The 27,667-nt window shown below is 39.0% G+C and overlaps 1 protein-coding gene across 3 annotated transcripts in view; it reads left to right on the top strand.

The window, feature by feature from the left end:
• The window catches only part of LOC117318006 (protein crumbs-like), a 105,167-nt gene extending 78,476 nt beyond the window's left edge, over positions 1 to 26,691 (top strand). For 2 of the 3 annotated variants that reach the window (XM_033872979.1, XM_033872991.1), the window contains 10 exons: positions 2,588 to 2,668; positions 4,058 to 4,214; positions 4,347 to 4,457; positions 7,532 to 7,660; positions 8,423 to 8,647; positions 14,319 to 14,438; positions 17,376 to 17,603; positions 18,341 to 18,483; positions 18,914 to 19,004; positions 19,320 to 26,691. In XM_033872979.1, coding sequence (XP_033728870.1) covers positions 2,588 to 2,668; positions 4,058 to 4,214; positions 4,347 to 4,457; positions 7,532 to 7,660; positions 8,423 to 8,647; positions 14,319 to 14,438; positions 17,376 to 17,603; positions 18,341 to 18,483; positions 18,914 to 19,004; positions 19,320 to 19,459 — 1,425 coding nt within the window. In that variant the 3' untranslated portion in view covers positions 19,460 to 26,691. The remainder of the gene's footprint in view (positions 1 to 2,587; positions 2,669 to 4,057; positions 4,215 to 4,346; positions 4,458 to 7,531; positions 7,661 to 8,422; positions 8,648 to 14,318; positions 14,439 to 17,375; positions 17,604 to 18,340; positions 18,484 to 18,913; positions 19,005 to 19,319) is intronic. The other variant, XR_004530290.1, reaches the window with a different exon arrangement.
• The last annotated feature ends 976 nt before the right edge of the window (positions 26,692 to 27,667 follow it).

The following is a 27,667-nucleotide window of genomic DNA, read 5'->3' as shown; positions in this document are numbered from 1 at the left end:
GGCCTATACTATGTATACCTAATGACCTGGCCTATACTATGTATACCTAATGACCTGGCCTATACTATGTATACCTAATGACCTGGCCTATACTATGTATACCTAATGACCTGGCCTATACTATGTATACCTAATGACCTGGCCTATACTATCTATACCTAATGACCCGGCCTATACTATGTATACCTAATGACCTGGCCTATACTATGTATACCTAATGACCTGGCCTATACTATGTATACCTAATGACCTGGCCTATACTATGTATACCTAATGACCTGGCCTATACTATGTATACCTAATGACCTGGCCTATACTATGTATACCTAATGACCCGGCCTATACTATGTATACCTAATGACCTGGCCTATACTATGTATACCTAATGACCTGGCCTATACTATGTATACCTAATGACCTGGCCTATACTATGTGTACCTAATGACCTGGCCTATACTATGTATACCTAATGACCTGGCCTATACTATGTATACCTAATGACCTGGCCTATACTATGTATACCTAATGACCTGGCCTATACTATGTATACCTAATGACCTGGCCTATACTATGTATACCTAATGACCTGGCCTATACTATGTATACCTAATGACCTGGCCTATACTATCTATACCTAATGACCCGGCCTATACTATGTATACCTAATGACCCGGCCTATACTATGTATACCTAATGACCTGGCCTATACTATCTATACCTAATGACCTGGCCTATACTATCTATACCTAATGACCTGGCCTATACTATGTATACCTAATGACCTGGCCTATACTATGTATACCTAATGACCCGGCCTATACTATCTATACCTAATGACCTGGCCTATACTATCTATACCTAATGACCTGGCCTATACTATGTATACCTAATGACCTGGCCTATACTATCTATACCCAATGACCTGGCCTATACTATGTATACCTATACTATGTATACCTAATGACCTGGCCTATACTATGTGTACCTATACTATGTATACCTATACTATGTATACCTAATGACCCGGCCTATACTATGTATACCTAATGACCTGGCCTATACTATGTGTACCTATACTATGTATACCGAAAGGCCTGGCCTATACTATGTATACCTAATGACCTGGCCTATACTATGTATACCTATACTATGTATACCTAATGACCTGGCCTATACTATGTATACCTAATGACCTGGCCTATACTATGTATACCTATACTATGTATACCTAATGACCCGGCCTATACTATGTATACCTAATGACCCGGCCTATACTATGTATACCTAATGACCTGGCCTATACTATGTATACCTAATGACCTGGCCTGTACCATGTATACCTAATGACCTGGCCTATACTATGTATACCTAATGACCTGGCCTATACTATGTGTACCTAATGACCTGGCCTATACTATCTATACCTAATGACCTGGCCTATACTATGTATACCTAATGACCTGGCCTATACTATGTATACCTAATGACCCGGCCTATACTATGTGTACCTAATGACCTGGCCTATACTATCTATACCTAATGACCTGGCCTATACTATGTATACCTAATGACCCGGCCTATACTATGTGTACCTAATGACCTGGCCTATACTATGTATACCTAATGACCTGGCCTATACTATGTATACCTAATGACCTGGCCTATACTATGTATACCTATACTATGTATACCTAATGACCTGGCCTATACTATGTATACCTAATGACCTGGCCTATACTATGTATACCTATACTATGTATACCTAATGACCCGGCCTATACTATGTATACCTAATGACCCGGCCTATACTATGTATACCTAATGACCTGGCCTATACTATGTATACCTAATGACCTGGCCTGTACCATGTATACCTAATGACCTGGCCTATACTATGTATACCTAATGACCTGGCCTATACTATGTGTACCTAATGACCTGGCCTATATTATCTATACCTAATGACCTGGCCTATACTATGTATACCTAATGACCTGGCCTATACTATGTATACCTAATGACCCGGCCTATACTATGTGTACCTAATGACCTGGCCTATACTATGTATACCTAATGACCTGGCCTATACTATGTATACCTAATGACCTGGCCTATACTATGTATACCTATACTATGTATACCTAATGACCCGGCCTATACTATGTATACCTAATGACCTGGCCTATACTATGTATACCTAATGACCCGGCCTATACTATGTATACCTAATGACCTGGCCTATACTATGTATACCTAATGACCCGGCCTATACTATGTGTACCTAATGACCCGGCCTATACTATGTATACCTAATGACCTGGCCTATACTATGTATACCTAATGACCTGGCCTATACTATGTATACCTAATGACCTGGCCTATACTATGTATACCTATACTATGTATACCTAATGACCCGGCCTATACTATGTATACCTATACTATGTGTACCTTTTAATGTTGGATGAGGAATTATACCCACCTTTTCCATTTGAAAAAGAAGGTTCCTAATAATCCTTGCAACACCTGATCATCTATATTTCACAAAACACATTTCATGATTAATTAATTTAATTTCTTTGATCAGAAATACCAAGACTGTAATGGATCCAGTCCATGTAAAAACAATGGCAGCTGTGTCTCTATCAACCTTACCGACACCTCGGGGGTAAGTACCGTCTGTGTCTCTATCAACCTTAGCGACACCTCGGGGGTAAGTACCGTCTGTGTCTCTATCAACCTTACCGACACCTCGGGGGTAAGTACCGTCTGTGTCTCTATCAACCTTACCGACACCTCGGGGGTAAGTACCGTCTGTGTCTCTATCAACCTTACCGACACCTCGGGGGTAAGTACCGTCTGTGTCTCTATCAACCTTACCGACACCTCGGGGGTAAGTACCATCTGTGTCTCTATCAACCTTACCGACACCTCGGGGGTAAGTACCGTCTGTGTCTCTATCAACCTTACCGACACCTCTGGGGTAAGTACCGTCTGTGTCTCTATCAACCTTACCGACACCTCGGGGGGTAAGTACCGTCTGTGTCTCTATCAACCTTACCGACACCTCGGGGGTAAGTACCGTCTGTGTCTCTATCAACCTTACCGACACCTCGGGGGTAAGTACCATCTGTGTCTCTATCAACCTTACCGACACCTCTGGGGTAAGTACCATCTGTGTCTCTATCAACCTTACCGACACCTCGGGGGTAAGTACCATCTGTGTCTCTATCAACCTTACCGACACCTCGGGGGTAAGTACCATCTGTGTCTCTATCAACCTTACCGACACCTCGGGGGTAAGTACCATCTGTGTCTCTATCAACCTTACCGACACCTCGGGGGTAAGTACCATCTGTGTCTCTATCAACCTTACCGACACCTCGGGGGTAAGTACCAGTCTGTGTCTCTATCAACCTTACCGACACCTCGGGGGTAAGTACCGTCTGTGTCTCTATCAACCTTACCGACACCTCGGGGGTAAGTACCATCTGTGTCTCTATCAACCTTACCGACACCTCGGGGGTAAGTACCATCTGTGTCTCTATCAACCTTACCGACACCTCGGGGGTAAGTACCGTCTGTGTCTCTATCAACCTTACCGACACCTCGGGGGTAAGTACCGTCTGTGTCTCTATCAACCTTACCGACACCTCGGGGGTAAGTACCGTCTGTGTCTCTATCAACCTTACCGACACCTCGGGGGTAAGTACCATCTGTGTCTCTATCAACCTTACCGACACCTCGGGGGTAAGTACCATCTGTGTCTCTATCAACCTTACCGACACCTCGGGAGTAAGTACCATCTGTGTCTCTATCAACCTTACCGACACCTCGGGGGTAAGTACCATCTGTGTCTCTATCAACCTTACCGACACCTCGGGGGTAAGTACCATCTGTGTCTTAAAATGTAAGTTTTACTTTCCCTGAAAGATTTATGCATATTTTACCTGTACGTGCATTATTTTTTGTAATTGTACTTCACTGTTTTTTGTAATTGTACTTCACTTATATTGATGTCTGTCCTCTAACAACCAACTTTGTCTTGTTTCTCTAGCAAACTCGAGCTGGCTTCAACTGCTCCTGTGTGACTGGATATGAAGGGGACTTATGTGAAACAGAAATTGACTACTGTGCTTCCCCAGTCTGTCAGAATAACGGTACCTGTACCTCTAACACAGTAGCTGGGAAACACACCTGTACCTGTCTACCAGGTAATACCAAACAAATATCAGTAGAAACTTAACCAACTTGAACAAAGGAAAGTTAAATTTTCAAAATATTAAAAAAAAAACCGGAATGTATGTTACCATGGGTCCAGGTATGATATGGTTTTATTGTTACAGGATACACAGGGGACAACTGTGAGACGGATGTACAGGACTGTGTGGGGCAGTGTCGTAATGGAGCGACATGTATTGACCTCGTCAACGACTACGCCTGTAACTGTACTGATGGTAAGTCACAATAACTATACACCTGTAACTGTACTGATGGTCAGTCACAATAACTATACACCTGTAACTGTACTGATGGTCAGTCACAATAACTACACACCTTTAACTGTACTGATGGTCAGTCACAATAACTATACACCTGTAACTGTACTGATGGTCAGTCACAATAACTACACACCTTTAACTGTACTGATGGTCAGTCACAATGACTACACACCTGTAACTGTACTGATGGTCAGTCACAATGACTACACACCTGTAACTGTACTGATGGTCAGTCACAATGACTACACACCTTTAACTGTACTGATGGTCAGTCACAATAACTACACCTGTAACTGTACTGATGGTCAGTCACAATAACTACACCTGTAACTGTACTGATGGTCAGTCACAATGACTACACACCTGTAACTGTACTGATGGTCAGTCACAATAACTACACACCTTTAACTGTACTGATGGTCAGTCACAATGACTACACACCTGTAACTGTACTGATGGTCAGTCACAATAACTACACCTGTAACTGTACTGATGGTCAGTCACAATAACTACACACCTGTAACTGTACTGATGGTCAGTCACAATAACTATACACCTGTAACTGTACTGATGGTCAGTCACAATAACTATACACCTGTAACTGTACTGATGGTCAGTCACAATAACTATACACCTGTAACTGTACTGATGGTCAGTCACACGAACTACACACCTGTAACTGTACTGATGGTCAGTCACAATGACTACACACCTGTAACTGTACTGATGGTCAGTCACAATAACTATACACCTGTAACTGTACTGATGGTCAGTCACAATGACTACATCTGTAAGTGTACTGATGGTCAGTCACAATGACTATACACCTGTAACTGTACTGATGGTCAGTCACAATAACTATACACCTGTAACTGTACTGATGGTCAGTCACAATAACTATACACCTGTAACTGTACTGATGGTCAGTCACAATGACTATACACCTGTAACTGTACTGATGGTCAGTCACAATAACTATACACCTGTAACTGTACTGATGGTCAGTCACAATAACTATACACCTGTAACTGTACTGATGGTCAGTCACACGAACTACACACCTGTAACTGTACTGATGGTCAGTCACAATGACTACACACCTGTAACTGTACTGATGGTCAGTCACAATAACTATACACCTGTAACTGTACTGATGGTCAGTCACAATGACTACATCTGTAACTGTACTGATGGTCAGTCACAATGACTATACACCTGTAACTGTACTGATGGTCAGTCACAATAACTATACACCTGTAACTGTACTGATGGTCAGTCACACGAACTACACACCTGTAACTGTACTGATGGTCAGTCACAATGACTACACACCTGTAACTATACTGATGGTCAGTCACAATGACTACACACCTTTAACTGTTCTGATGGTCAGTCACAATAACTATACACCTGTAACTATATACTGATGGTCAGTCACAATAACTATACACCTGTAACTGTACTGATGGTCAGTCACAATAACTATACACCTGTAACTGTACTGATGGTCAGTCACAATGACTACACCTGTAACTGTACTGATGGTCAGTCACAATGACTATACACCTGTAACTGTACTGATGGTCAGTCACAATAACTATACACCTGTAACTATATACTGATGGTCAGTCACAATAACTACACCTGTAACTATATACTGATGGTCAGTCACAATAACTACACCTGTAACTATATACTGATGGTCAGTCACAATGACTATACACCTGTAACTATACTGATGGTCAGTCACAATGACTACACACCTGTAATGGTACTGATGGTCAGTCACAATAACTATACACCTGTAAGTGTACTGATGGTCAGTCACAATGACTACACCTGTAACTGTACTGATGGTCAGTCACAATAACTACACCTGTAACTATATACTGATGGTCAGTCACAATAACTATACACCTGTAAGTGTACTGATGGTCAGTCACAATAACTATACACCTGTAACTGTACTGATGGTCAGTCACAATAACTATACACCTGTAAGTGTACTGATGGTCAGTCACAATAACTATACACCTGTAACTGTACTGATGGTCAGTCACAATAACTATACACCTGTAACTGTACTGATGGTCAGTCACAATAACTATACACCTATAACTATACTGATGGTCAGTCACAATAACTATACACCTGTAACTGTACTGATGGTCAGTCACAATGACTATACACCTGTAACTGTACTGATGGTCAGTCACAATGACTATACACCTGTAACTGTACTGATGGTCAGTCACAATGACTACACCTGTAACTGTACTGATGGTCAGTCACAATGACTATACACCTATAACTGTACTGATGGTCAGTCACAATAACTATACACCTGTAAGTGTACTGATGGTCAGTCACAATAACTATACACCTGTAACTGTACTGATGGTCAGTCACAATAACTATACACCTGTAACTGTACTGATGGTCAGTCACAATAACTATACACCTGTAACTGTACTGATGGTCAGTCACAATGACTATACACCTGTAACTGTACTGATGGTCAGTCACAATAACTATACACCTGTAACTGTACTGATGGTCAGTCACAATAACTATACACCTGTAAGTGTACTGATGGTCAGTCACAATAACTATACACCTGTAAGTGTACTGATGGTCAGTCACAATGACTACACACCTGTAACTGTACTGATGGTCAGTCACAATGACTACACCTGTAACTGTACTGATGGTCATGAGTCTACAGAGAAATACTTAAGAATGAATTAGTGTACAATCATATTGCTCAACACAAAGATCCCATTATCACACTAATTATCTTAGTATTGAGGGGAGATAACTTAGCTGTAGATGAGTTCAAGGTTTGTTTTAAAACTTTTTAATACTTGATAATAAAGGGGAGACAACCTATATGAATATAATAGAATACTGTTTGCTGTATCAGATAGCACATTAAAGGCTATTGAAATAAATATATGAATGAATGAATAAATAAATAAATAAATGAATAGTAATTAAATAAATAAATAAATAAAATGTTATTGTTGCAGCCTGGACAGGTGTACACTGTGATATAGACGTAAATGAGTGTACCCTGACACAGCCATGCCAGAACAACGCCAGCTGTACAAACGCCGACGGCAGCTTTATGTGTCATTGCTATGGAACTGGTTACCAAGGTAATAAACTTTGTTATTTTCCACATAGCCAGGTGTTTCTGTTTGATTTGGAATTTTTCAGTTGTGATGTGACAAAAATTCATAACCTTTTCGTCTCTGTTGTGATATAGTATTATATAGTGATATAGTATTATATAGTGATATAGTGTTATATAGTGATATAGTATTATATAGTGATATAGTTATATAGTGATATAGTATTATATAGTGATATAGTGTTATATAGTGATATAGTATTATATAGTGATATAGTTATATAGTGATATAGTATTATATAGTGATATAGTATTATATTGTGATATAGTATTATATAGTGATATAGTATTATATAGTGATATAGTGTTATATAGTGATATAGTATTATATAGTGATATATTATATAGTGATATAGTATTATATAGTGATATAGTATTATATAGTGATATAATATTATATAGTGATATAGTATTATTTGGATATCTGAACAACATCAAAATTAAGACTACCCTGGGTAACAGTGTATTTGTTCCTGGTGAATGGTGCAGAACATTTTAAACACCACCTCTGAAATGTCAGTGACAAAATCATTTTGCACCTTTAATAGAACTTGCAGTTTGTATTGTAAAGTATAGAGGATTTCCAATTCAGTTTTGAAATTAAACTTCAATAATGTATAGACTGAAATGTCATCATGATTGCTATAGCCCTTCCTGTTTAATTCAAGACTCTGTTTATTTATTATCCAGATAAGTCATCAATTCTCTGTTTTTTCATATATCACAGGAACGTACTGTTCGGAGGATGTAGATGAGTGTCAGGCGGGTTTGGATCCTTGTCAACACAACTCTAACTGTACCAATACAGTGGGTGACTACAGTTGTAATTGTTCCTATGGATACACAGACAAAAACTGCAGCAGGCCAGACTGTGGTCTGGTCACATGTCAAAACGGTGGCACTTGTGTAACAACAGATGTTTGGAAATGTAACTGTAATAGATACTATTATGGTAAGTCATGTTCTCTACTAACACCTCATTTTATCAGACAAGGGAGATAACTTGTCTGTCCTTATGTACCCTGTGAATGTCATCTAGAATGTACATGTATTAATTTACTGAAATCAGATTTTACTCACAAGTCAAACTAACCAGACTTAGGTAGGTAGGTAGGTTGATTACAGGTACTGTGTCACCGTCCTGGTAGGTAGGTTGATTACAGGTACAGAGTCACCGTCCTGGTAGGTAGGTTGATTACAGGTACTGTGTCACCGTCCTGGTAGGTAGGTTGATTACAGGTACTGTGTCACCGTCCTGGTAGGTAGGTTGATTAAAGGTACTGTGTCACCGTCCTGGTAGGTAGGTTGATTACAGGTACCATGGCACCGTCCTGGTAAGTAGGTTGATTACAGGTACTGTGTCACCATCCTGGTAGGTAGGTTGATTACAGGTACCATGGCACCGTCCTAATAGGTAGGTTGATTACAGGTACTGTGTCACCGTCCTGGTAGGTAGGTTGATTACAGGTACTGTGTCACCGTCCTGGTAGGTAGGTTGATTACAGGTACTGTGTCACCGTCCTGGTAGGTGGGTTGATTACAGGTACCGTGTCACTGTCCTGGTAGGTTACAGGTTGATTACAGGTACTGTGTCACCGTCCTGGTAGGTAGGTTGATTACAGGTACTGTGTCACCGTCCTGGTAAGTAGGTTGATTACAGGTACTGTGTCACCATCCTGGTAGGTAGGTTGATTACAGGTACTGTGTCACCGTCCTGGTAGGTAGGTTGATTACAGGTACTGTGTCACCGTCCTGGTAAGTAGGTTGATTACAGGTACTGTGTCACCGTCCTGGTAGGTAGGTTGATTACAGGTACTGTGTCACCGTCCTGGTAAGTAGGTTGATTACAGGAACTGTGTCACCGTCCTGGTAGGTAGGTTGATTACAGGTACTGTGTCACCGTCCTGGTAGGTAGGTTGATTACAGGTACTGTGTCACCTTCCTGGTAGGTAGGTTGATTACAGGTACTGTGTCACCGTCCTGGTAGGTAGGTTGATTACAGGTACAGAGTCACCGTCCTGGTAGGTAGGTTGATTACAGGTACTGTGTCACCGTCCTGGTAGGTAGGTTGATTACAGGTACTGTGTCACCGTCCTGGTAGGTAGGTTGATTAAAGGTACTGTGTCACCGTCCTGGTAGGTAGGTTGATTACAGGTACCATGGCACCGTCCTGGTAAGTAGGTTGATTACAGGTACTGTGTCACCATCCTGGTAGGTAGGTTGATTACAGGTACCATGGCACCGTCCTAATAGGTAGGTTGATTACAGGTACTGTGTCACCGTCCTGGTAGGTAGGTTGATTACAGGTACTGTGTCACCGTCCTGGTAGGTAGGTTAATTACAGGTACTGTGTCACCGTCCTCGTAGGTAGGTTGATTACAGGTACTGTGTCACCGTCCTGGTAGGTAGGTTGATTACAGGTACTGTGTCACCGTCCTGGTAGGTGGGTTGATTACAGGTACCGTGTCACTGTCCTGGTAGGTTACAGGTTGATTACAGGTACAGAGTCACCGTCCTGGTAGGTAGGTTGATTACAGGTACTGTGTCACCGTCCTGGTAAGTAGGTTGATTACAGGTACTGTGTCACCATCCTGGTAGGTAGGTTGATTACAGGTACTGTGTCACCGTCCTGGTAGGTAGGTTGATTACAGGTACTGTGTCACCGTCCTGGTAAGTAGGTTGATTACAGGTACTGTGTCACCGTCCTGGTAGGTAGGTTGATTACAGGTACTGTGTCACCGTCCTGGTAAGTAGGTTGATTACAGGAACTGTGTCACCGTCCTGGTAGGTAGGTTGATTACAGGTACTGTGTCACCGTCCTGGTAGGTAGGTTGATTACAGGTACTGTGTCACCTTCCTGGTAGGTAGGTTGATTACAGGTACTGTGTCACCGTCCTGGTAAGTAGGTTGATTACAGGTACTGTGTCACCGTCCTGGTAGGTAGGTTGATTACAGGTACTGTGTCACCGTCCTGGTAGGTAGGTTGATTACAGGTACTGTGTCACCTTCCTGGTAGGTAGGTTGATTACAGGTACCGTGTCACTGTCCTGGTAGGTAGGTTGATTACAGGTACTGTGTCACCATCCTGGTAGGTAGGTTGATTACAGGTACTGTGTCACCATCCTGGTAGGTTGAAGTTGATTACAGGTACTGTGTCACCGTCCTGGTAGGTTGAAGTTGATTACAGGTACTGTGTCACCATCCTGGTAGGTTGAAGTTGATTACAGGTACTGTGTCACCGTCCTGGTAGGTTGAAGTTGATTACAGGTACTGTGTCACCATCCTGGTAGGTAGGTTGATTACAGGTACTTGTCACCCAACAGAGATTGTACTGTGTGTCACCCAGAAACTAGCAATCACACACATGTACTCGTCAACCGATTTTTGACCCAAAATTTTTAACAATTATTATCAGTGAAACTTTTCTATTGTCCATGATTTAAAAATCCACTAGTCCAGAATGAAGATGGCATGTTTTAAGGTATTGGTTTGTCAGATGACTATAAATACCCAGTGTGGCATGGTATTTTGAAGCATGGTAAAATGAACTGGGGGTCAAAATACCATAATGGTAAAGTGAACCGCAGTTCATTTCACAATTACTCAATTTCTTAGGCTCAAAATTTTGAACATGTCCACCCTATGGAAACAACGGGAAGTTGGTGGGTTTGTAGCTCATGAATTGTTTTGATATAAAATAAAGCTAACAAGACATTAGGAAGTTATCCAGTATTTACCTGTAAGGTATAGATGATTACCTGTCCTGTACCCTGAGGATTGGATGACTGTATCACCAGATTTCACCCTGGGGGTTTTCCAGGCTAACTTACTGCTCTGTAAAGTTTACAGTGATAACACACAAACACTTCAGATTCGCCTATCACACTTAATCAGTTATTCTGATCTATGTAAAAAATAATCTTCTTAAATACTGCTAATTTTAGGTATTTAAATTTTCTGTTCAAAACCTAAAAGACTTTATTATAATTTTAATATTATGATGGCCCCAACAGTGTTGAGATAGTAAGGAAGGAGACAATTAAGTAAAGGTCAGGTAAAAATTGAACAATTCTTACTGACTCTCTGAAGGAAGGAATACCTGTGTAGTAGGACACAGGTAAAGTGTTTGGTTGTTGGAGAGGATTTTAAACTCAATAGGTAGAAATCTAAACATGTTTAATAGATACAGGTCTTTTTAAAAACTACATGAGCTTATAAGACCTATAATTTTGCTTAACAAAATAATCATACAGACTTCCTTTATCAGCTGATATGATATTTCTGGGCTATTTCATCACATCAGTACATACATGTATATGTATCTATTGGTAAGAAATGCAGAAACTGTGAGTGTCTCTCCTAATATGGAGAGGTGACTAATTTGATTGATCACAGTGTTTGATTTATCAAAAGAGTGTTAATAAACAGAGTCAATACTGAAGTCAGATTATTGTAGGTAACTTATAGATCTCAGGTTTATGGCCCTGTACAGTGACTATAAACTACTCTCGTAGCTTTTATACCCCAGGTAAGTACCCAGGACAATGATATGGATGTTTTGTCTCACGTCTTGTTTAACAAATGTTCAAACTCTGGCAATCCTTATATGTAATAACTAGTTCACAAAGGAAGTGTATAAGATATGGAGTAGTTCCTATTGTTAAGCTGACAATACTTGTATTTATGTACTATGATGAGGAAATGTATAAGATGTGGAGTAGCTCTTCTTATTAAGCTGACTATACTTGTATATAGTACTATGATGAGGAAATCCCTACCTAATTAAGCTGACTATACTTGTATATAGTACTATGATGAGGAAATCCTACATAATTAAGCTGACTATACTTGTATATAGTACTATGATGAGGAAATCCTACCTAATTAAGCTGACTATACTTGTATATAGTACTATGATGAGGAAACCCTACCTATGACTTGAGGGGTATGTAGGGACAGTGCCATCACTCAGCCTGCTAAGTATATCTTATGTCCTAGGCCAGACAAACTCATCTGGAGAGCATGTGCTGATATATCCTGGTCGAAAATTTGGTGGGGAATTGTAAATTATTGGTTTGGCCTCAAACTTTTAGGTTATACTCCAACCTGTGTGGATTATATAGTCTACCTGCCCCAGGTAGGAACAGTGCTCTGTACTGAATGTGTAGTGTAGAGAGAGAGGACAGAAAACAGCTCAGTAAGTCTAACTATGTAATGTCATCGTCCAATTCTTATATTAACTAGTACAGCATTTTATGATAGTTAATTCTGAGATAAAGTTAATTAAGAGTTAAATTTAAGAATTAAGAAATATTTGAATGGTTTGAGTTACTAATTGAGACAGTCATTACGTCACTGTTGTAATTATGGCTGGACACTTGTTTTCTACATGACTCGATTGTACTGCTAGTTAAGAGGGGTGACGAACAGGAAAGGTCCTCCACCCCAGCCAGAGGGGTATTTATTGTGGATCTTTGTATTTGGTAGGGTCGGGATGGGTATACTGTATATTGTACTGTACCTGTGCAACAGTGTTTATGGTATGTCCCGATGCTCGTTAACTTACCTGTACAATAACAGTGTTTATGGTATGTCCCAATGCTCGTTAACTTTATGGCGGTGTATTGACTGTGTTTACTTTGCCCTCCAAGTTTTATCATAGGGCATCATCTACTCCAACAAAGGACCAACAGAGATGACACATAGTATATGTCCTAACTAAGGACCCAGTATATGTCCTAACTAGGGACCCAGTATATGTACTAACTAGGGACCCAGTATATGTCCTAACTAGGGACCCAGTATATGTCCTAACTAGGGACCCAGTATATGTCCTAACTAGGGACCCAGTATATGTCCTAACTAGGGACCCAGTATATGTCCTAACTAGGGACCCAGTATATGTCCTAACTAGGGACCCAGTATATGTCCTAACTAGGGACCCAGTATATGTCCTAACTAGGGACCCAGTATATGTCCTAACTAGGGACCCAGTATATGTCCTAACTAGGGACCCAGTATATGTCCTAACTAGGGACCCAGTATATGTCCTAACTAGGGACCCAGTATATGTCCTAACTAGGGACCCAGTATATGTCCTAACTAGGGACTCACTAGAGATGACACATAGTATATGTCCTAAGGACTCACTAAAACTGGATATTGAAAAGGTTCAGACACAAAAGAACTAGAATTACAATATATTTGGTATGATGACAATGTATTTGGTATGATGACAATGTATTTGGTATGATGGTGTAATTGGTACGTGTATCATGTATTTGGTATAATGATGATGTAATTGGTACGTGTATCATGTATTTGGTATAATGATGATGTTTTTAGTATGATGATGATGTAATTGGTATGATGATGATGTAATTGGTATGATGATGATGTAATTGGTATGATGATGATGTAATTGGTATGTGTATCATGTATTTGGTATAATGATGATGTTTTTAGTATGATGATGATGTAATTGGTACTCCATAAACTGGACATTGTGTATCATGAGATATCCACAAGAGTAGTCAAGTTACTTGCTGTCTGTTAGTCAAACAAACTTGACAGCCATTTTATTGTACCATATATTTTATGTGTTTGACTCTGGTGTTTTACAGGAGACCGGTGTGAGACCAGAGGACCTTGTCTGGATAACCTCTGTAACAAGGATAACATCATTGAATGTCACCAAAATGTCACCGTCTCGCCTTCTAATTATACCTGTGAATGTAAACCAGGTAATGTACAGTTAATACATCATACCCCTCTCTGATGTGTCTCAATGTATCACTGTCTGGTTTAATACATCATACCCCTCTTTGATGTGTCTCAATGTATCACTGTCTGATTTAATACATCATACCCCTCTCTGATGTGTCTCAATGTATCACTGTCTGATTTAATACATCATACCCCTCTTTGATGTGTCTCAATGTATCACTGTCTGATTTAATACATCATGCCCCTCTCTGATGTGTCTCAATGTATCACTGTCTGATTTAATACATCATACCCCTCTTTGATGTGTCTCAATGTATCACTGTCTGATTTAATACATCATCCCCTCTCTGATGTGTCTCAATGTATCACTCTCTGGTTTAATACATCATACCCCTCTCTGATGTGTCTCAATGTATCACTGTCTGATTTAATACATCATACCCCTCTCTGATGTGTCTCAATGTATCACTCTCTGATTTAATACATCATACCCCTCTCTGATGTGTCTCAATGTATCACTGTCTGATTTAATACATCATACCCCTCTCTGATGTGTCTCAATGTATCACTCTCTGATTTAATACATCATCCCCTCTCTGATGTGTCTCAATGTATCACTCTCTGATTTAATACATCATCCCCTCTCTGATGTGTCTCAATGTATCACTGTCTGATTTAATACATCATCCCCTCTCTGATGTGTCTCAATGTATCACTCTCTGATTTAATACATCATACCCCTCTCTGATGTGTCTCAATGTATCACTCTCTGATTTAATACATCATCCCCCTCTCTGATGTGTCTCAATGTATCACTCTCTGATTTAATACATCATCCCCTCTCTGATGTGTCTCAATGTATCACTCTCTGATTTAATACATCATACCCTCTCTGATGTGTCTCAATGTATCACTCTCTGATTTAATACATCATACCCCTCTCTGATGTGTCTCAATGTATCACTGTCTGATTTAATACATCATACCCCTCTCTGATGTGTCTCAATGTATCACTGTCTGATTTAATACATCATACCCCTCTCTGATGTGTCTCAATGTATCACTGTCTGATTTAATACATCATACCCCTCTCTGATGTGTCTCAATGTATCACTGTCTGATTTAATACATCATACCCCTCTCTGATGTGTCTCAATGTATCACTGCTCTGATTTAATACATCATACCCCTCTCTGATGTGTCTCAATGTATCACTGTCTGATTTAATACATCATACCCCTCTCTGATGTGTCTCAATGTATCACTGTCTGATTTAATACATCATACCCCTCTCTGATGTGTCTCAATGTATCACTGTCTGATTTAATACATCATACCCCTCTCTGATGTGTCTCAATGTATCACTGTCTGATTTAATACATCATACCCCTCTCTGATGTGTCTCAATGTATCACTGTCTGATTTAATACATCATCCCCTCTCTGATGTGTCTCAATGTATCACCTTCTGATTTAATACATCATCCCCTCTCTGATGTGTCTCAATGTATCACTGTCTGATTTAATACATCATACCCCTCTCTGATGTGTCTCAATGTATCACTGTCTGATTTAATACATCATACCCCTCTCTGATGTGTCTCAATGTATCACTGTCTGATTTAATACATCATACCCCTCTCTGATGTGTCTCAATGTATCACTGTCTGATTTAATACATCATCCCCTCTCTGATGTGTCTCAATGTATCACTGTCTGATTTAATACATCATACCCCTCTCTGATGTGTCTCAATGTATCACTGTCTGATTTAATACATCATACCCTCTCTGATGTGTCTCAATGTATCACTCTCTGATTTAATACATCATCCCCTCTCTGATGTGTCTCAATGTATCACTGTCTGATTTAATACATCATACCCCTCTCTGATGTGTCTCAATGTATCACTGTCTGATTTAATACATCATACTCCTCTCTGATGTGTCTCAATGTATCACCGTCTGATTTAATACATCATACCCCTCTCTGATGTGTCTCAATGTATCACTGTCTGATTTAATACATCATACCCCTCTCTGATGTGTCTCAATGTATCACCGTCTGATTTAATACATCATACCCCTCTCTGATGTGTCTCAATGTATCACCGTCTGATTTAATACATCATACCCCTCTTTGATGTGTCTCAATGTATCACTGTCTGATTTAATACATCATACCCCTCTTTGATGTGTCTCAATGTATCACTGTCTGATTTAATACATCATACCCCTCTTTGATGTGTCTCAATGTATCACTGTCTGATTTAATGCATCATACCCCTCTCTGATGTGTCTCAATGTATCACTGTCTGATTTAATACATCATACCCCTCTTTGATGTGTCTCAATGTATCACTGTCTGATTTAATACATCATACCCCTCTCTGATGTGTCTCAATGTATCACTGACTGATTTAATACATCATCCCCTCTCTGATGTGTCTCAATGTATCACTGTCTGATTTTTGGCTTTTTGATTAATTTGGCAGTAGTTGGATCCAGACAAATTTAGCATTTTATTTTTCTGAGAAGTATGAACATCAATGTTGATATGCATATTCAGTAACTAACACTACAGTAAATAAATTATGTCACTCCACATAACATCAATTCTGTCACTCCACATAACATTAATTCTGTCACTCCACCAAACATCAATTCTGTCACTCCACATAACATCAATTCTGTCACTCCACAAAACATCAATTCTGTCACTCCACCAAACATCAATTCTGCCACTCCACATAACATCAATTCTGTCACTCCACATAACATTAATTCTGTCACTCCACCAAACATCAATTCTGTCACTCCACATAACATCAATTCTGTCACTCCACATAACATCAATTCTGTCACTCCACATACCATTAATTCTGTCACTTCACCAAACATCAATTCTGTCATTCAAACTAGTCACAGAGATAACAGTTGAATGTTTAATTTACAGGCTGGGAAGGCACCTATTGTAGCACTGACATAAACGAGTGTGATTTAAGTCCATGTCAGAACGGAGCCACATGTTACAACTCGGATGGGACGTACAACTGTACATGTCAGGACGGGTACAATGGCAGTAACTGTGAAATCAATATAGATGAGTGTGCGTCAAACCCATGTCAAAATGGAGGTACCTGTTCTGACCTTGTCAACAGTTTCCAGTGTTCATGTACTGAAGGTAGGCAGTGATTTATACAATGTTGTATCATGTTTATGTTTGGGGGGGAGTTCATTAAATGTTTGGGGTGGGGGAGTTCATTAAATGTTTGGGGTGGGGGAGTTCATTAAATGTTTGGGGTGGGGGAGTTCATTTAACTTCTCTAGAATGACTTTAGACTTTTGCTGTATCACTGGGCTATTCCATCTGATGCCTCATTGACCTGTATCCTTCTAAGTTCTAAAAGATATGACTTGGATAATGCCTCTATGTAAAACCCTACATTATGATTCACTAATGCATCTGTGAATCATATCATCTCTTTTTAAAATATTGTTTACCATTTCCTGAAAACAAAATTGATATATTATGGTCAACAATTTGAAATAGTAATTTTACCATTATTTTTTTTTGCATCACCATTTGAATGATCCAGGCCCTCTGGGCCTTTTGTATTATTTATTATACAGATTATGCCATCCTTTCTTCCTAACCCTTTACTGCTCCCAAATTACTGTTAATGTGATGGCTAGTTAGGGTGGCTTTAGCCTTGACTATGCTTGAAATTTCAAAGTTCTCTGCTGCAATACTGTTCTATGTAATTTGTTATTCAATTTTGCAAAGAATAAAAAAAAAAAAAAATCTGATTGAATATGCTTTATTTGGCTAAGAGTCCTTTATTTCTAGGAAAATATGTTTTCAAGCTTAAATACAATAGTATTATTTATAATAGTTTTTGGTTCCATGACTATTTGCAGGCTATACAAACGTGACCTGTATGGAGGACGTGAACGAATGCGTGAGCAGTCCATGTATCAATGGCGGTAAATGTACCAACTTACCCGGGACGTTCCAGTGTGAATGTACCAGTGAATACATGGGCAAACTCTGTGCACAGCGGGTAATTACAATCATATAGATTCAAAGGAAAACCCAAGAATAAAAGATTTTCATAAATGAAATGCTTGAAGTCCTTGAAATGAGAGATATCTCAGTTCTAATTAGAATGTCAGTAAATAAACATGTTTGTCCTGAAAGTAGGAGACAAAGAAGATAGTTGAAAAAAAGAAAACTTGTGTCCTTGAATTTCGATTAAAGAAGGACATTTTGTGACATTTCAATGTGGTGTTTATAAGTGGCTTTGTTAAGTGGGAGGCTGAAATATATTGTGAGAGAGATTTTAATCTCAATCTTTTGATTCCAGAATTATGTTTTGTTTTAGGTTTCGAAATAACTGAAACAGTCCTCGTGTGACAAATTAACTTTGTCAGAAAAAATTACTATGATGTGTAGTAATTAAGATATAATAGAGATATTTTGTCTTAATACAGAACCCAGAGTACCAGAAAATCAGCCAGGATAACAATCTAGCCATTATCATAGGCCCCACAGTGGCCGCGGTTCTACTTCTCATTGTTGTTGGTGAGTTTTTTATGTCGATTGTCTCCCCTTTCACATTGGTTGTTATGGAGATGGTATGGCTTATATCGAGGCTTATTGGAAAACGCTTGTCAAATCTTCTATATCTTAGTTTCATTGAACATACATGTTTAAAAAATTCAAGTAAATTTTAAGATTATGAAGTTACCAGTAAATATAAGTACAAAGCTATGGTTTGTTAAAACTCTTACTGTTTTAGGCTGTTACATTAAATATCTATGTTCTGTACTTGTCATAGAAACCTTTAATGGAAAGGGTGAAATAAAGAACTCATACTGTTGTCATTTTTATTTTCAGGTGTCATCATATTTTTAGTATTGGCACGGAGTAAACGTGCTACTAGAGGTCACTACAGTCCAAGTCGCCAAGAGGTCACGGGGTCAAGAGTAGAACTTGGAAATGTTATGAAGCCACCGCCAGAGGAACGCCTTATATGAAACATTCCCTAGATATTTATTGATGGACATTAACTATAGTAACGCCTCACTGAGGGTGGAACACAGAGTGATAGGATACTCCAGCTGACACCCTACAGATTTGGTGTAGTCAGCCCTTGTCACTTCTGACAACATGTGTTTCTGTGGTGCTATGTAGGTGATGCAGGTATTGATTGACATAATGCAAACCTATGGAAATAGATATCTCCAAACAATAAAAGGTTCAAGATATTTAAACAATGGAGGGTCAAGATATCTCCAAACAATGGTGGGTCAAGATATCTCCAAACAATGGAGGGTCAAGATATCTCCAAACAATGGAGGGTCAAGATATCTCCAAACAATGGAGGGTCAAGATATCTCCAAACAATGGAGGGTCAAGATATCTCCAAACAATGGAGGGTCAAGATATCTCCAAACAATGGAGTGTCAAGATATCTCCAAACAATGGAGATGAAAATACCTTGTAACAATGGAGTGTCTTCAAAAGATCAATGCTGATATGTCACAACAATGGAAAGTGATCTGTGACCTACTGGAGACAATCAAGCAACATCTCAGAAATATAGTGTGGATGTATCCCGTTAAATTGGGATGGAAATCAACTTTTAATTAAGTGATAAAAGTCTCCATACAAATCCATGGAGATGTCCAAGGATTCGGAAGGTGAAAGTCTCCATAGAAATCCATGGAGATGTCCAAGGATTCGGAATGTGAAAGTCTCCATAGAAATCCATGGAGACGTCCAAGGATTCGGAATGTGAAAGTCTCCATAGAAATCCATGGAGATGTCCAAGGATTTGGAATGTGAAAGTTTCCATACAAATCCATGGAGATGTCCAAGGATTCGGAATGTGAAAGTTTCCATACAAATCCATGGAGATGTCCAAGGATTCGGAAGGTGAAAGTCTCCATACAAATCCATGGAGATGTCCAAGGATTCGGAAGGTGAAAGTCTCCATACAAATCCATGGAGATGTCCAAGGATTCGGAATGTGAAAGTTTCCATAAAAATCCATGGAGACGTCCAAGGATTCGGAATGTGAAAGTCTCCATAGAAATCCATGGAGATGTCCAAGGATTCGGAATGTGAAAGTTTCCATACAAATCCATGGAGATGTCCAAGGATTCGGAAGGTGAATATCCACTGGATGTTGTTCACTTCCTGATAATATCTAATATGTATTTATGACAAAATTTCACAATATTAGTTACCACAATGGTTTATTCTGAATGAGCAAACATTACACAAATCAAGTGAATATTTGTGGCAGCTTTCTCTGATATGACCTACCTTTTGATGAAGGTTGTGCCTAATTTTGCCAAATTTAACTGCAGTATATGGCAGTGTTAGTCTACGCAGTGGTTGTCAAGCTATGGAGCTAAGAGACCTGGTGTAGAGTAAAGGAGTACATGTACAGGAGCTAAGAGACCTGGTGTAGAGTACAGGAGAGTGTTTCGGAGACAGCAGTCTGTGACAATAAATGTACTGTCTATGCAGTAGTTGATGATGTGAAGTGAATTTATTATCATATTCAGTCATGTAGGTAACAAGTTTCATCCTGCTGAACCAACTTTCCTACCCAAATACATTGTTTTGGTTTGAGGATCTCAGGAAATCAAATCTACAATTTGTACACAAGATAGACTACAACAATTATAGTTGTGTTCAGTTTCTCTTCTAGTAAATTTTTTCTGCATCTGTTTTTGTTAGCCAGTAATTTAGATTCAAACTTTGCTTCCATTGACTTAAAAAATAGTTTTTATTTGGGGTTTATAGAGAAGACTGGAACACACATTAAAACGACAAGACAAGGGGTAGGTTAGAGAGAGGACTAGAACACATTGAACACGAGACAGGGGTAGGTTAGAGAGAGGACTGAAACACATTGAACACGAGACAGGGATAGGTTAGAGAGAGGACTGGAACACATTGAACACGAGACAGGGGTAAGTTAGAGAGAGGACTAGAACACATTGAACACGAGACAGGGGTAAGTTAGAGAGAGGACTGGAACACATTGAACACGAGACGGGGATAGGTTAGAGAGAGGACTGGAACACATTGAACACGAGACAGGGGTAAGTTAGAGAGAGGACTGAAACATTGAACACGAGACAGGGGTAAGTTAGAGAGAAGACTGGAACACATTGAACACAAGACAGGGGTAGGTTAGAGAGAGGACTGAAACATTGAACACAAGACAGGGGTAGGTTAGAGAGAGGACTGAAACACATTGAACACGAGACGGGGATAGGTTAGAGAGAGGACTGGAACACATTGAACACGAGACGGGGATAGGTTAGAGAGAGGACTGAAACATTGAACACGAGACAGGGGTAGGTTAGAGAGAAGACTGGAACACATTGAACACGAGACAGGGGTAGGTTAGAGAGAGGACTGGAACACATTGAACACGAGACAGGGGTAGGTTAGAGAGAGGACTGGAACACATTGAACACGAGACAGGGGTAGGTTAGAGAGAGGACTGAAACATTGAACACAAGACAGGGGTAGGTTAGAGAGAAGACTGGAACACATTGAACTCGAGACAGGGGTAGGTTAGAGAGAGGACTGGAACACATTGAACACGAGACAGGGGTAGGTTAGAGAGAGGACTGGAACACATTGAACTCGAGACAGGGGTAGGTTAGAGAGAGGACTGGAACACATTGAACACAAGACAGGGATAGGTTAGAGAGAGGACTGGAACACATTGAACTCGAGACAGGGGTAGGTTAGAGAGAGGACTGGAACACATTGAACACAAGACAGGGATAGGTTAGAGAGGACTGGAACACATTGAACACGAGACAGGAGTTAGAGAGAGGACTGGAACACATTGAACACGAGACAGGGATAGGTTAGAGAGGACTGGAACATATTGAACACAAGACGGGGGTAGGTTAGAGAGAGGACTGGAACACATTGAACACGAGACAGGGGTAGGTTAGAGAGAAGACTGGAACACATTGAACACAAGACAGGGGTAGGTTAGAGAGAGGACTAGAACACATTGAACACGAGACAGGGGTAGGTTAGAGAGAGGACTAGAACACATTGAACACGAGACAGGGGTAGGTTAGAGAAAGGACTAGAACACATTGAACACGAGACAGGGGTAGGTTAGAGAGAAGACTGGAACACATTGAACACGAGACAGGGGTAGGTTAGAGAGAGGACTAGAACACATTGAACACGAGACAGGGGTAGGTTAGAGAGAGGACTGGAACACATTGAACACGAGACAGGGGTAGGTTAGAGAGAGGACTAGAACACATTGAACACGAGACAGGGGTAGGTTAGAGAGAGGACTGGAACACATTGAACACGAGACAGGGGTAGGTTAGAGAGAGGACTAGAACAAAACACCACATGGCGATTCATTGTGTATTATGATGCAATCTCTCCATTCTAATTGATGAATTTAATTTGATTAGATTTACTGAAACTGCCTTTGTGATTGAATGATACCACGTAATGGAACATTATCGTGTTTAAGTGCTGTTTTTGAGAAGGCCTGCCCTGTGGTAGTGATACTACTGTTACGGTGTCTATATAAATGTCTGTTGACCTATGCCATCCATTTGACCAGCGTTTTGCCAATTTGTCAGATCTTATTATATAAGAGATATATTCTGACTGGCACTGTTAATGACCAATCTACTTGTGTAACGGTGCAACGATTTGTGACTTTAAAATGATGCACAAAGTTTAAAGTTATTCTCAGGTTCTTGTCTGTAAAACAGAAATATGTGTGGAGTTCTGTTTGAATTAAAAAGCCATAGAAGGATTTTTGAATTACTTAAAAATCACTTTTATGTAGGATCAGGAATGTTAGCATTGTTTTATCTTGAATGTGTGTTAACAACACAAATATTTCTGTTATACAGTGATGCATCCTCATTAAATATTCCATCGTCCTCATCATTATAACTGTCAGAACAAAGATATGAGTCCTATATCCTGTATATTCATCATCTCGATCATGACATCATTGGATGGTTTACGTGTTGAGGAGATAAACTACCATAATGTAACAGGTTAGAATCTCTGTGGAGAAGACTTACTATTGTGAGATAACTTTAATGCCTGGTGAATTTCACATTACTATAATAAGTTGTACACACTGAACGTTAAACAACTCATAGGGGAGATAACTCCAATACAAATAAAACTTTGTGTAAGGCCGCAGTAGACATGTATACAACTAATCAGTTTTATATAATCACAAAACGCGTAACACGATGCATAATGGATCATAAATTAACATTACCTTTACTATTAGTCATACAGAACAATCAATGATTTCGTAAATAAATTACAGGAAAAAAATATAAAAATCACATTTCTCCTTTATTAGTTGAACAAGTGTTTGAATTATGACTGTCATTGTAGTCCTCAATATTATATACGGGGGAATACGCCCTTCATTATGCTGTATAGTTACATGTTTTTATGAAATACATTGTGAACAGAATTGTTAGAATCAAGGCTTATACTCTTGATAGCATGACTGTAAATATTTCACCGATTATAGATTTTTGTACATATCGACCAATGAACATATCTGAGCAATTTTATCATGTAAACAAGAATATCTGTGATATATGATTTCAGATTGATATTTTAATCTCCGGAACTGTTTTATCCTCCGCATAGGTAGTTAGAAAATGTGACATAAATGATGTTAATTCTTGGTATGAATAGCAGAGAATCTTTACCAGGGAATGGGGCGAGAATATTGATTCCGTATGATAGATAATAGCTTACCTCCCTTCCTCCTTGTTCCGTGTAACAACTGTTCTATATCTAAACACACCTGCTGAGTAGAATCAATTGATTTCCGTAATACTTTTATTATTATTATTCACTTGTGAAGTTTCTCTTGGTGCACATTTTTTGATGACAAAAATTTGAACGGTTTAGATGGGATTATACGTATATACCAATATCACCATAAAACTCTCTCATTGTCAAAAATAGAACTTATTAATTTGAAATTAAAATCAGGTGATGATATTTACAACTTCAATAATGGTTAAGAAATGAAATTGTTGAATGTAGAGCATATTTATTATATAATTATAAATCATTGCATGATTTGGAGAATTTAATTTACATACTTCTTTGAAGTAATTATATTTTGTGAATGATTTTACATGTGTAATCTTTCCAGATTTGTTGTTTAGAAATCTTTGAATGTATAGACAGCTGGGTGTTAATTATGACAGTGTACAGTTTATGTACATCCAGTAAATGTTAATTACTGGGTATTATGTCCCCCAGTGTAAGTTAACTATGTATGTACTACATGTAGCAGTGTGACATTTGGCCAGTGTTATTTGTTAATGTCAGGTTGACAAGCTTGCCTTAGGACTGTGTATATCAGTGATGGTGCTATAGCAAGCACTTTAAGTCATTCCTAGGTTGTGATCTCGCTTCTTGTCCTAATTATCACAGGTCAGTCCTAATTATCACAGGTCGGTCCTAATTATCATAGGTCGGTCCTAATTATCATAGGCCGATCAGTCCTAATGATCACAGGTCCGAGTTCTGATTGTACATTCCATTGTATACAAAGTCATTCCATCCTTTACCAGAAAATAGAATTGTTTAACAGGGATTCAACTTCCACAAATATCTTACCTGGATCTAACTCACCAGAATTATATACCTGGATTTAAAACAAAAACATATATACATGTTTCAATAATATATACATGTTACCAAGATGCTAAACAAAGCTAACCAAGTAAATTCAGAAAAGATGTTCATAAACTAGATATTTTATGTTTGTTTTTCCTGATATTAGATGTTAATGTTTGACAATGGTTGTTGTAAAGAGCATGTTGTAATTGACCCTAAATTTTAGATTTGATTTAAAAATAGTTGTAATTTAATCCCATCAAAATTTGATTATTGTAGGTATAATTAGATATTACAGATAAAATATGCTTTTTTGGTTCCACACATGGATGACTATCAGTATCCCTGTAATGACATTTAAGATACGTCAGGGAGGGGGAGGGAGGGGCTAAGATAGACCAAATGGAAACAGGGAGGAGTGGATGGAAAGTTTATAAGTGTTAATTAGATGGTAGTAATATGTGGGGTCAAAAAGGCATTTATGTATATAATTCATATCCAACTTATTGAGTAATATATAATCCATATGCCCCTTGCCAAAGTATACTTGTAAAAAGCTTGTATCATTGAACATCCCCAGATGGAACACCAGGATTTCATATTGATCATTGTAAAACCTCATCACATAACCGCAGACTGCTGGTGGTGGAAACGCCTGTTTCCTGAACTGGTGACGCTCATTTGTTTCACTGGACAATTTGATTAGCTGTATTTGTATCTATGCAATACAAGTCACTGTGTGTGTAAGAGGCTGACTGTCAGAGCCCCTACAGAGGCCTATAGAGGATGTCAATCAAAAGGAGGTAAATCCAAAGACGGTTTCAGTATTAAGATACATTATTTTTAGAAAACAAAGTTTATACTCTTACTAGGTGCCAGATGACACGGGAATACATTTAAATTACCATACAATGTGTAATCAAATTTCATGTGTTATATTACAGCTTGCTAGCTGTAAATATCAAATACAAACTTTGTATTTAATGCTCATATAGATATAGACATTTTTCTGAAGTGAATTAAAACATATACCCATCCCCTCATATACCAATCACCAGCAGTTGATGAATCCAGGATGTTAACATATTTATATTAGATAGAATATAACCTATGTAATTCGATATGAATGTCATATTCCAAATCTCTATTTTAGCCACATTACCATAATTTTGATATTATATATAGATACATTGATGTATTGTGCAATATGAGTTAGCTACCACATGGTCAAATCTTTGAGGGCGTACCACATGGTCATGTCTTTGAGGGCGTACCACATGGTCATGTCTTTGAGGGCGTACCACATGGTCATGTCTTTGAGGGCGTACCACATGGTCATGTCTTTGAGGGCGTACCACATGGTCATGTCTCCTTGAGGGCGTACCACATGGTCATGTCTTTGAGGGCGTACCACATGGTCATGTCTTTGAGGGCGTACCACATGGTCATGTCTTTGAGGGCGTACCAGATAAGATTCTCTGTTTTTTTTAATGGCTACGCATAAGTTTTTGTAATGATCATGCCGGAGAGTAGTGTCATATTGTGCTGAGAAGGAGGGAAATAAAACATCCATGATAACTCATGTTCGTGTCATATTTTATTTCACATTGCAGTGTTTGTAAATATTTAATTAAGTATTCACAGTATGAATAATCCACAGTAGATAGTCTACTGCTCTCATTACACAGGGTGCTGTATTAGAACCGTTTTATGACATGGTCTACTGCTATCATTACACAGAGTGCTGTATTAGAACCGTTTTATGACATGGTCTACTACTACCATTACACGAGTGCTGTATTAGAACTGTTTTATGACATGGTCTACTGCTATCATTACACAGGGTGCTGTATTAGAACCGTTTTGTGACATGGTCTACTACTATCATTACAAAGGGTGCTGTATTAGAACCGTTTTATGACATGGTCTACTACTACCATTACACAGGGTGCTGTATTAGAACCATTTTGTGACATGGTCTACTACTACCATTACACAGGGTGCCGTATTAGAACCGTTTTATGACATGGTCTACTACTATCATTACACAGGGTGCTGTATTAGAACCGTTTTATGACATGGTCTACTACTACCATTACAAAGGGTGCTGTATTAGAACCGTTTTATGACATGGTCTACTACTACCATTACACAGGGTGCTGTATTAGAACTGTTTTATGACATGGTCTACTACTACCATTACACAGGGTGCTGTATTAGAACCGTTTTATGACATGGTCTACTACTACCATTACACAGGGTGCTGTATTAGAACCGTTTTATGACATAGTCTACTACTATCATTACACAGGGTGCTGTATTAGAACCGTTTTATGACATCATCTACTACTACCATTACACAGGGTGCTGTATTAGAACCGTTTTATGACATGGTCTACTACTACCATTACACAGGGTGCTGTATTAGAACTGTTTTATGACATAGTCTACTACTATCATTACACAGGGTGCTGTATTAGAACCGTTTTATGACATCATCTACTACTATCATTACACAGGGTGCTGTTTTAGAACTGTTTTATGACATGGTCTACTAC

The sequence above is a fragment of the Pecten maximus genome, chromosome 2 (genome assembly GCF_902652985.1).
Source record: "Pecten maximus chromosome 2, xPecMax1.1, whole genome shotgun sequence".
Lineage (NCBI taxonomy): Eukaryota > Metazoa > Mollusca > Bivalvia > Pectinida > Pectinidae > Pecten > Pecten maximus.
The sequence above is the reverse complement of the archived record's forward strand: the minus strand, read 5'-3'. Positions and strand labels throughout refer to the sequence as shown.